The sequence below is a fragment of the Balaenoptera acutorostrata genome, chromosome 13 (genome assembly GCF_949987535.1).
Source record: "Balaenoptera acutorostrata chromosome 13, mBalAcu1.1, whole genome shotgun sequence".
NCBI lineage: Eukaryota > Metazoa > Chordata > Mammalia > Artiodactyla > Balaenopteridae > Balaenoptera > Balaenoptera acutorostrata.
In genome coordinates this window covers 85,094,855-85,107,362 of record NC_080076.1, presented here as the reverse complement: position 1 = coordinate 85,107,362, position 12,508 = coordinate 85,094,855, and the positions used below count along the sequence as shown (strand labels likewise).

At 41.5% G+C, this 12,508-nt stretch overlaps 2 protein-coding genes across 3 annotated transcripts in view; one reads left to right on the top strand and one right to left on the bottom strand.

Moving 5' to 3' along the window:
- IFT81 (intraflagellar transport 81) overlaps positions 1-12,508 on the top strand; it is a 203,125-nt gene that overhangs the window by 59,099 nt on the left and 131,518 nt on the right. The window lies entirely within an intron of this gene.
- The window catches only part of P2RX7 (purinergic receptor P2X 7), a 53,707-nt gene that overhangs the window by 31,944 nt on the left and 9,255 nt on the right, over positions 1-12,508 (bottom strand). For both annotated transcript variants that reach the window (XM_007189522.2, XM_057526621.1), the window contains exons 2-3: positions 1,536-1,704; positions 349-417 (exon numbers count right to left, since the gene is read on the bottom strand). In XM_007189522.2, the coding sequence (XP_007189584.2) occupies positions 349-417; positions 1,536-1,704 (238 nt within the window). The remainder of the gene's footprint in view (positions 1-348; positions 418-1,535; positions 1,705-12,508) is intronic.

The window sequence follows — 12,508 nt, the reverse complement described above, 5'->3', positions numbered from 1 at the left end:
AAAGTTGAAGTGAGGCTCCACTGAAACATGAGGTGCTGTGCAAAGGCCAAGGATCCCTGTTGTCATGAACTGCACAGGGAGTGAGCGATGGAGAAAGCAGGCCTTGAGCTGCACAGGCTCCTAGTGCTGGAGCTGGAGACCCAGGGGGACAGACCAAGACCTGGTGGTTACAGAGGGAGAACTACAACATCTTCTCACCCTTTCCACCCAGCCCAGATCTACACCCCTGCTTTGTAGCAAGCAGAGGCTCAGTAAATATTTGCAGGCTCCAAAACACGCCTGGTGTCAATTTCCATTTCCTCTGACCTGTGTCTCCTCCAGGAACTCTTATGACCCATCACACCTTACCTCCGGACACAACCCTTGCTCTTGGCCTTCTATCTTGAGAAAGTTTGTCATCACAAAAAAGGAGTTCCCCTGTGGAGAAAAAGGAGAGAAGGCAAATGTAAAGCCGTTGAGAACAGAACTACTTAATCATAGTAATCCAGCTGGCTAAGTGCCTGGGGGTGAACCTTTCCACTCTTCTAAGTTTCAGTCTAGAAATCAGGGTCTGGAAGCAACTCGACAACCCTGAGGGCTTAATATCAAAGCTGGATGAGCCGCCCTGCTGAGTCGAGGGAGAGCAGAGGAACAGTTCAAATTGATTGAGCATTGGTTTTCCATTCCAGCCTCAAAAGCAGCCTTTTCATTTTTTGGACACAATAAAATCCCATTAAGTTGAAATTCAAGAGACCTGGGGAGGCAGAGGTGGAGGTGTCACCTTCATCAGAGCACTGTTCAGATTATCCAGGACTTTAATGAAAGGGCAGTAGGGCATCCCACCACCTGGGAAATAGCTGGAGGTTTTAATGACCCACTGCTAGAGACAAAAACGGATAGCAGCTTGGCTTTTATGGTTTCGAAAAGCTTTCCAGCTCCCAAGGGCTGCCAACGTGCCCTTTTGTCCCTCCCGCCCCCCATCTGTTCTTTTTTGTTCTCAACCCCACTTCAGTTTCTCCCTTCTGAGAATTCTACTTTCATTTTCTCTTCTTGCAAATTGAGACAATCTCATGCCTTTCTCTGTGGGCCACACCCTTCCTTTCCCTTGTGCAAAACTGTACCCAAGAGTGTTTTCCTGGAGACATTTTTGTTGATAAAATGTCACACAAACAATGTAGAAGGGCTGGTCCCCTCTAGGCAGAAAGTTCTTTACCTTTCTGGATCTAGGCAAAGTTTACTGACTTGATGGCCCTGCTTCTGAAAAACTGTGTATAAATCAGGTGTGAGTGAATCAAATCATATTTTCAATGCACCAGGACACACTGCTATTTTGAGAAACCCTGTAGGACTTGATAAAGCAAAGAATCATCTCCTTCGAGCTGCTGGATCTGACCCAATTTTGCAATTTTTAGGTTTTCTCAGTTGGGATTTTCACAGAGCTTTTAAAATGGGGCCAATGTTTTTCTGGAGTGAGGCTCTAGGTCCCAGGGAGGGGTGCGAGGACCTGAGGACAGTGACCAGGGACGAGTCCTGGGAGGATGCTCATAAGTGCTCACCTGCAAGGGGACAGTGTAATCTGCCGTGTCGAAGACATTCCACACTACCTTCTTCACTCCGTTCTCCATAATCTCCTTTTTCACCTCTGCCATCCCTTTCACCTTGGCATGCACAGAACTGATAACAGGTTCTTTCCATTGATACCGCTTGTCATTCACCAAAGCAAAGCTAAATGGCAGACACAGAAAAGCATCAATGGTTTTCTCAAGGGAGGCATAGTGCAGTGGTTTTGGATGCAGGTTCCGAAAGTCACCTCCATTAAAATCCTAGCTTTGCTGGGTGACTTTGGGCAAGTGACTTGCCTTCTCTGTGACTCATTTTCCTTACCTGTAAAATGGGAAGAATAGTCATACCTACCTCATAGGGTTGTTATGAGGATGCAACGAGATATGCATGCAAACTCCTTAGCACTATATCTGGCGCATAGTGAGCTTTCACTACATAGAAACTATTGGTCCCAATACCAACCTCTAATATTGCCTAATATACACCCTAATTTATAGGTTGCCTTCTCAAATACCAAAGTCCACCCCAGGGTGGTCCACCAGCTTTGTTTTGGGGCTCAGTAACACATTAGCATCTTTTTAATGGTATGTCCAGCAGGTCAGCCTCCTGTTTTCCAGAAACACCCACCTGATTTATAAATAATATTGATAATAGCAGCTACCCTTTATTGAGCACTTAGTACATGCCACGTGCTCTGTATGCATCATCTCCTTTAATGCTCACAACAGCAATAGGAGATAGTTACTGTAATCATCACCCTTTTGTAGATGAGGGAATGGGCTCAGAGAGGTGAAGGAACTTGCCCAAGGTCACACAGGTAGTCAGTGGCAGGACTGAGGTCCTTGACTGGTCTACCTTATAGCCCAGAGCCAGACGTCTTAACCATGTACTCTACTTGTTCATGCATGATGTGGCTCTGCCTCTGGTTTCCTGCCTTTTGATCCATTCATTAGCTATTAAAATCTTCTTTAGAATATGAACCTAAATTATATGGTGGGGGAAGAGAGGGAGAAAGTGGAATTGATAACTAAAAATGGTAGATTCCATCCCCATTTATCTGTTTTCCCATCTCCCATTGCCCTGAATAATTGAGTTTATTTTATTTTTTATTTTTGTTTTTTTTGGCCATGCCGCATGGCACATGGGATCCTAGTTCCCTGACCAGGGATCGAACCCACACCCCCATGCAGTGGAAGCGTGGAGTCTTAACCACTGGACTGGCAGGAAAGTCCCTTAAGAGTTTATTTTAAATGCTTTGTTTATTCATTTGGCAGGTACCTATTTTGGTCTCTTCCCTCTGCTCAGCCTCTGATGTCTGAATGATATTAGGAATTCTAAGCCAATGGCTGCCCTCTATGAGCTGACCTTGGGAAACCAAGACACAGTGGGCCAAGGCTTGGTCCCAGCTGTTCTCAACCTTGGTTGTACAGTATAATTACTTAGGGAGCTTTCAAAATTTCAGCTCCCCAGTCTTATCCCTGGAAACTCTGATTCAGAAGGTCTGGAGAGTTATCCAGGTACCTATATATTTTTCTAAAGTTGATTCTAATGCACTGCCAGGGTTGAGGACCCCTGGGACACTCATGGAAAGACAGGTCACATTTGGCAATATGAAGTACTGTACATTTGAAGTGCATTCCCCACGCCCCAACAATTCCACTCCTAGGTATATGCCCCAGAGAAACCCTCAAACATGTGCCCAATGGGTCATACACAAGAAAGTATAAAGCTGTACTATTTGTAATAGGGAAAACTGGAAATAACCTAAATGTCCTTGAACATTGACTGGGTGAATAAATTGTTGGATTCATCCAATGGGATGTTCTGCAACAGTGAAAATGAATGGAGAGCTGCTTGTATCAATATGGAAATAACATAATATTGAGTAAACAAAGCATGCCACAGAATGAGATAAAGTTTAAAGAAATTCAAAAAACATTATATACTTAAACAAATACCTGTCCACGCATATTCATAGCAGCACTATTCACAATAGTCAAAAGGTGGAAACAATCAAAATGTTCATTAAAAGATGAATGGATAAACAAAATGTGGTCTATCCAGACAATGGAATATTATCTACCCACAAAAAAGAATGAAAGGATGCACATGCTATACTGTGGATGAACCTCAGAAAACATTGTGCCAAGTGAAAGAAGACAGACACAAAAGGCCACTTAGTGTATGATTCCACTTATATGAAATGTCCAGAATAGGTAAATCCATTGAGACAGAGAGTGAATTGATGGCTGCCAGGGGCTGGGGGAAGGGGTAAATTGGAAGTAACTGCATAATGAGGTTTGCATTTTGGGTGATAAAAATGTTTTGGAACTAGACAGAGGTGGTGGTTGCACAACATTGTGAAGGCACTAAATGCCACTGACTTGTTCACTTTAAAATCGTTCATTTTTATGTTCTATGAATTTCCCCTCAATTAAAAAAGGAAAACAGGAAACTTCCACAATCCTCTTAGATAGCCTCATCCACCAGAGGGGAGACAGCAGAAGCAAAAACTACAATACTGCAGCCTGTGGACAAAAACCACATTCACAGAAAGATAGACAAGATGAAAAGGCAGAGGGCTATGTACCAGATGAAGGAACAAGATAAAACCCCAGAAAAACAACTAAATGAAGTGGACATAGGCAATCTTCCAGAAAAAGAATTCAGAATAATGATAGTGAAGATGATCCAGGACCTCGGAAAAAGAATGGAGGCAAAGATCGAGAAGATGCAAGAAATGTTTAACAAAGACCTAGAAGAATTAAAGAACAAACAAACAGAGATGAACAATACAACAACCGAAATGAAAACTACACTAGAAGGAATCAATAGCAGAATAACTGAGGCAGAAGAACAGATAAGTGACCTGGAAGACAGAATGGTGGAATTCACTGCTGTGGAACAGAATAAAGAAAAAAGAATGAAAAGAAATGAAGACAGCCTAAGAGACCTCTGGGACAACATTAAACGCAACAACATTCGCATTATAGGGGTCCCAGAAGGAGAAGAAAGAGAGAAAGGACCAGAGAAAATATTTGAAGAGATTATAGTTGAAAAGTTCCCTAACATGGGAAAGGAAATAGCCACCCAAGTCCAGAAAGCACAGAGAGTCCCATACAGGATGAACCCAAGGAGAAACACGCCAAGACACATAGTAATCAAATTGGCAAAAATTAAAGACAAAGAAAAATTATTAAAAGCAGCAAGGGAAAAACGACAAATAACATACAAGGGAACTCCCATAAGGTTAACAGGTGATTTCTCAGCAGAAACTCTACAAGCCAGAAGGGAGTGGCATGATATACTTAAAGTGATGAAAGGGAAGAACCTACAACCAAGATTACTCTAACCAGCAAGAATCTCATTCAGATTCGATGGAGAAATCAAAAGCTTTACAGACAAGCAAAAGCTAAGAGAATTCAGCACCACCAAACCAGCTCTACAACAAATGCTAAAGGAACTTCTCTAAGTGGGAAACACAAGAGAAGAAAAGGACCTACAAAAACAAACCCAAAACAATTAAGAAAATGGTCATAGGAACATACATATCGATAATTACCTTAAACGTGAATGGATTAAATGCTCCAACCAAAAGACACAGGCTTGCTGAATGGATACAAAAACAAGACCCATATATATGCTGTCTACAAGAGACCCACTTTAGACCTAGGGACACATACAGACTGAAAGTGAGGGGATGGAAAAAGATATTCCATGCAAATGGAAATCAAAAGAAAGCTGGCGTAGCTATACTCATATCAGATAAAATAGACTTTAAAATAAAGAATGTTACAAGAGACAAGGAAGGACACTACATAATGATCAAGGGATCAATCCAAGAAGAAGATAGAACAATTATAAATATATATGCACCCAACATAGGAGCACCTCAATACATAAGGCAACTGCTAACAGCTATAAAAGAGGAAATCGACAGTAACACAATAATAGTGGGGGACTTTAACACCTCACTTACACCAATGGACAGATCATCCCAAATGAAAATAAATAAGGAAACAGAAGCTTTAAATGACACAATAGACCAGATAGATTTAATTGATATTTATAGGACATTCCATCCAAAAACGGCAGATTACACGTTCTTCTCAAGTGCGCACGGAACATTCTCCAGGATAGATCACATCTTGGGTCACAAATCAAGCCTCAGTAAATTTAAGAAAATTGAAATCATATCAAGCATCTTTTCTGACCACAACGCTATGAGATTGGAACTGAATTACAGCGAAAAAAACGTAAAAAACAGAGACACACGGAGGCTAAACAATACGTTACTAAATAACCAAGAGATCACTGAAGAAATCAAAGAGGAAATCAAAAGATACCTAGAGACAAATGACAATGAAAACACGACGACCCAAAACCTATGGGATGCAGCAAAAGCAGTTGTAAGAGGGAAGTTTATAGCTATACAAGCCTACCTAAAGAAACAAGAAAAATCTCAAGTAAACAATCTAACCTTACACCTAAAGATACTAGAGAAAGAAGAACAAACAAAACCCAAAGTTAGCAGAAGGAAAGAAATCATAACGATCAGAGCAGAAATAAATGAAATAGAAACAAAGAAAACAATAGCAAAGATCAATAAAACTAAAAGCTGGTTCTTTGAGAAGATAAACAAAATTGATAAGCCATTAGCCAGACTCATCAAGAAAAAGAGGGAGAGGACTCAAATCAATAAAATCAGAAATGAAAAAGGAGAAGTTACAACAGACACCGCAGAAATACAAAACATCCTAAGAGACTACTACAAGCAACTTTATGCCAATAAAATGGACAACCTGGAAGAAATGGACAAATTCTCAGAAAGGTATAACCTTCCAAGACTGAACCAGGAAGAAACAGAAAATATGAACAGACCAATCACAAGTAATGAAATTGAAACTGTGATTAAAAATCTTCCAACAAACAAAAGTCCAGGACCAGATGGCTTCACAGGTGAATTCTATCAAACATTTAGAGAAGAGCTAACACCTATCCTTCTCAAACTCTTCCAAAAAATTGCAGAGGAAGGAACACTCCCAAACTCATTCTATGAGGCCACCATCACCCTGATACCAAAACCAGACAAAGACACTACAAAAAAAGAAAATTACAGACCAATACCACTGATGAATATAGATGCAAAAATCCTCAACAAAATCCTAGCAAACAGAATCCAGCAACACATTAAAAGGATCATACACCACGATCAAGTGGGATTTATCCCAGGGATGCAAGGATTCTTCAATATACACAAATCAATCCATGTGATACACCATATTAACAAATTGAAGAATAAAAACCATATGATCATCTCAATAGATGCAGAAAAAGCTTTTGACAAAATTCAACACCCATTTATGATAAAAACTCTCCAGAAAGTGGGCATAGAGGGAACCTACCTCAACATAATAAAGGCCATATATGACAAACCCACAGCAAACATCATTCTCAACGGTGGAAAACTGAAAGCATTTCCTCTAAGATCAGGAAGAAGACAAGGATGTCCACTCTCACCACTATTATTCAACATAGTTCTGGAAGTCCTAGCCACGGCAATCAGAGAAGAAAAAGAAATAAAAGGAATACAAATTGGAAAAGAAGAAGTAAAACTGTCACAGTTTGCAGATGACATGATACTATACATAGAGAATCCTAAAACTGCCACCAGAAAACTGCTAGAGCTAATTAATGAATATGGTAAAGTTGCAGGATACAAAATTAATGCACAGAAATCTCTTGCATTCCTATACACTAATGATGAAAAATCTGAAAGAGAAATTATGGAAACACTCCCATTTACCATTGCAACAAAAAGAATAAAATACCTAGGAATAAACCTACCTAGGGAGACAAAAGACCTGTATGCAGAAAACTGTAAGACACTGATGAAAGAAATGAAAGATGATACCAACAGATGGAGAGATATGCCATGTTCTTGGATTGGAAGAATCAACATTGTGAAAATGACTATACTACCCAAAGCAATCTACAGATTCAATGCAATCCCTATCAAATTACCAATGGCATTTTTTACAGAGCTAGAACAAATCATCTTAAAATTTGTATGGAGACACAAAATACCCCGAACAGCCAAAGCAGTCTTGAGGGAAAAAAACGGAGCTGGAGGAATCAGACTCTCTGACTTCAGACTATACTACAAAGCTACAGTAATCAAGACAATATGGTACTGGCACAAAAACAGAAACATAGATCAATGGAACAAGATAGAAAGCCCAGAGATAAACCCACGCACCTATGGTCAACTAATCTATGACAAAGGAGGCAAAGATACACAATGGAGAAAAGACAGTCTCTTCAATAAGTGGTGCTGGGAAAACTGGACAGCTACATGTAAAAGAATGAAATTAGAATACTCCCTAACACCATACACAAAAATAAACTCAAAATGGATTAGAGACCTAAATGTAAGACTGGACACTATAAAACTCTTAGAGGAAAACATAGGAAGAACACTCTTTGACATAAATCACAGCAAGATCTTTTTTGATCCACCTCCTAGAGTAATGGAAATAAAAACAAAAATAAACAAATGGGACCTAATGAAACTTCAAAGCTTTTGCACAGCAAAGGAAACCATAAACAAGACGAAAAGACAACCCTCAGAATGGGAGAAAATATTTGCAAATGAATCATCGGAGAAAGGATTAATCTCCAAAATATATAAACAGCTCATGCAGCTCAATATTAAAGAAACAAGCAACCCAATCCAAAAATGGGCAGAAGACCTAAATAGACATTTCTCCAAAGAAGACATACAGATGGCCAAGAAGCACGTGAAAAGCTGCTCAACATCACTAATAATTAGAGAAATGCAAATCAAAACTACAATGAGGTATCACCTCACACCAGTTAGAATGGGCATCATCAGAAAATCTACAAACAACAAATGCTGGAGAGGGTGTGGAGAAAAGGGAACCCTCTTGCACTGTTGGTGGGAATGTAAATTGATACAGCCACTATGGAGAACAGTATGGAGGTTCCTTAAAAAACTAAAAATAGAATTACCATATGACCCAGCAATCCCACTACTGGGCATATACCCAGAGAAAACCATAATTCAAAAAGACACATGCACCCCAATGTTCATTGCAGCACTATTTACAATAGCCAGGTCATGGAAGCAACCTAAATGCCCATCGACAGACGACTGGATAAAGAAGATGTGGTACATATATACAATGGAATATTATTCACCCATAAAAAGGAACGAAATTGAGTCATTTGTTGAGACGTGGATGGATCTAGAGACTGTCATACAGAGGGAAGTAAGTCAGAAAGAGAAAAACAAATAACATATATTAACGCATATATGTGGAACCTAGAAAATGGTACAGATGAACCATTTTTCAGGGCAGAAATTGAGACACAGAAGTAGAGAAGAAAACATATGGACCCCAAGGGGGGAAAGCAGCGGTGGGTGGGGGGTTGGTGTGATGAACTGGGGATTGGGATTGACATGTATACACTGATGTGTATAAAATGGATGACTAATAAGGACCTGCTGTATAAAAAATAAATTAAATTAAATTAAATTTAAAAAGGAAAAAATATTTTTTATAGATATAGACATACGTTGTAGAAATGTTAAAACAAACATAGAGTGACAAACACCAAATTCAGGGGTCATATTTATAAGGGAAGAGGAAAGAGAATGAGATAAAGGCTAGGTTTTCAGGGAGCAAAAACTGGGTTAGTAATTAAGTTGGATGGTCCTACCTGAGTGTTTATTATTCTCGATATATTTTCGTATTTCTATAACATTCATCAAAAAAGAAAGCTCATCAAAGACGTTGGGTGGGCCTTCCCTGGTGGTGCAGTGGGTAAGACTCCATGCTCCCGGGCTTCCCTGGTGGTGCAGTGGTTAAGAATCCGCCTGTCAGTGCAGGGGACATGGGTTCAAGCCCTGGTCCGGGAAGATCCCACATGCCACGGAGCAAATAAGCCCATGCGCCACAATTACTGGGCCTGTGCTGTAGAGCCCGCAAGCCACAACTACTGAAGCCCGCACGCCTAGAGCCCGTGCTCCGCAACAAGAGAAGCCACCGCGATGAGAAGCCCGCACACCACAACAAAGAGTAGCCCCCGCTTGTCGCAACTAGAGAAAGCCTGCACTCAGCAACAAAGATCCAACGTAGCCAAAACTAAATAAAAATACATTTATAAAAAAAAAAAAAAGACTCCACGCTCCCAATGCAGGGGGCCTGGGTTTGATCCCTGGTTGGGAAACTAGATCCCACATGCATGCCGCAACTAAGAGTCTGCATGCCACAACTAAGAGTCCGCATGCTGCAACTAAAGATCCCACATGCTGAAACGAAGATCCCACGTGCCGCAGTTAAGACCTGGTGCAGCCTAAATAAATAATTTTTTAAAAAAAGAAAAACGTTGGGCCAGAGATCCAGATTTGAGATCCAATCAGCATATATGAGACAGAGCTATTCAATGTAATTCCATAGACAAATACGATAATACTTACTCAACAATATATTTCAGTCTAGCATCACAATGTGCACATGTATGTGCAATGTTCTTTTGTGCTGGATGCTGCAACAGCCTCCCAGTATAACGCTGGGTCAGTTTGGCCCTCCATTTGGGAAGCTCAGTCTCTCATATTCATCCCAAAATGCACAACATGTTATAGATCAGCCTTAATGGAATCCAACCCTCTCATAAATCAGAAAACTTGCCTTTATATAATAATGAACATATCATTTTAAGAATCAAAATGCTTCAGAGATGCGTCAAAGGAAAAAAAAAGGAAGAGAAAGAGTTCGCAGTATCCTGCCCTATGGAAAGAACATTCTAACGACTGTGCCAGCAGCTCTCTCCTGACCTGCTTGGTGACTCAGACAAGCCATTCCACCTCTCTGGGCCGTGGATTTAGTCCCTGAATGAGGGGATTACTGCCTGGCTCCCTAATCCCTATGACCTTTTGGCTCTAAGAAGCTACTATTCTCTGCATTCTGAAGAGGGCAAAACCACTGGTCCCTGGAGCGAACAGGGCAGCTGGGGATTCAGCCGGGCCTTGTAGGATGAGTAGAGATGGGGGAGAGGAAAGCTGAAGAGTCTGGGAAGGTGGAAGAGAATGAATGTGATAGAAGCCTGGGTCCTCGCAGGCCAGGCTGGCTGAAGAGGAGGGCTGTAGAGGGGCAGAGGAGGGAAGGATGGAGAGTGAGGTCAGCCCGGGGAGTCCTCAGTGGCACACTGCACCTGACTCACCAGATGTAGAGCAAGGTGCCCACTATGAAGAGCTTCTTCAGAGTCCCAATCCATGAGTTTTCAATGAGAACAGCTTTCACAGACGTATGCTGGCAACTCAGGGGGAATTAACTGTATGCCATGGTAAAAGGGTCCTCAAAGCACCACGAGGAGGCAGTGCCTCTCAGCAAAGCCTGACTTGCCCTCACAGAGCTCACTGAACAAAGGTAACACTAGCGTGAAAGGACGTGACCTGTAAGTGAACTACCCTTCCATCCGGTTAACTGACACTTACCCCGGGGGCCAATAGATATTTTCGTGGGCCCCCAAGAGAACCGTTGGTCCTGGACCCTCTGCGCCTCGTGGAGAAGTTGAGCCTGCATCCTCTGTGTCTTATATTTAAAATCCCAAGAGAAGAATCTGATTATGTCCAACCCTGATCCATTCAGCTGTAGGGGGAGGTCAGCAAAGGGCCAGGGGCAGCCAGAGGTGCACTGAGAAGAAAGTGGAGGAGAGCCTACATCCCCAAGGCAAGTTAAATGCCGGTTGTATTAGTTTCCCATTGCTGCTGTAACAAACCACCATGAACTTAGTGACTTAAAATAACAAAATTTTTTCTCTTAGTCTGGGGGTCAGATGCCTAAAATCATTCTTACAGGACTAAAATCAAGGTGATGGCAGGCCTGGTCCCTTCTGGAGCTCCACTAGAGAGTCTGTTCTCATCTCTTCCAGCTTCTGGAGACTGCCTTGGCCTCCCTGGGCTCACAGCCCCATCACTCCAACCTCAGCTCCTCTTGTCACATCTCCTTTTTTTGATTTTGACCCTCTTGCCTCCCCTTTATAAGGACTCTTGTGATCACACTGGGGCCCCTCAGATAATCAAGAATAATCTGTCCATCTTGAGACCTTGAACTTAATCACATCTGCAAAGTTCCTTTTGCCACAGAAGGTGACATATTCACAAGTTCCAGAGATTAGGACATGGAGATTTTGGTGTAGGGCGGGGAGGCATTATTCAGCCTGTTCTACTCTGCCCCGCCTTTCCTTGAGCTAGCTAGCGAGAGGGTTCAGTTTCTTGTTACCCACAGCTTGGCTAAGACATCATCTGCCCTTCTAATACCCTTTGACTATTGCACTTCTTCTCCACCATCTAGTATACCTGGAAAACCCTTCCTTTTCATACTTCCCAAACTATGTCTCCCTCGTTCAAAAAACGCCTACTACAGAACACAATACTTTCTACGCATCCTACTGTATGGAGAGCAGAGAGTGAGTCCTAACCTTAGTTAACGTTTACCAGCTAGAGGAAATATAATGGATATATGTAAAGGCATTGAGCTCCAAAACTCAATTATGCAAATACAGGCCATGGACCACCCAGATTGGCAGAGGTTTATCTTAGAGGCCCAAAATTTTAAATAACTCTAAACCCATATTAACCAATGTTGTGTTATATCATCTAGAAAACAAAACCCAAAAAACTAGTGTCGTCTAAAACTTTGGTGAGAGAAGTAGAATATTCCACTTGAGGGTGGTGATAAGCCAATGCCCTATGCCCTAATTAGGCAGCAAGCAGTAGGAGCCCCGAGTTCAGGTCTTATAAGCCACATTTTTAAAGAGAATCCCTTTTGCTGTTGTAAAAGTGGAAGTTTCACAGTAAAGCACAAAGAACGTGAAAAGGTTCCAACGTTCTCCCTCCCAGAGGTTATCACTGTTGAAACTTTGAGAGTATCTTCCAGAT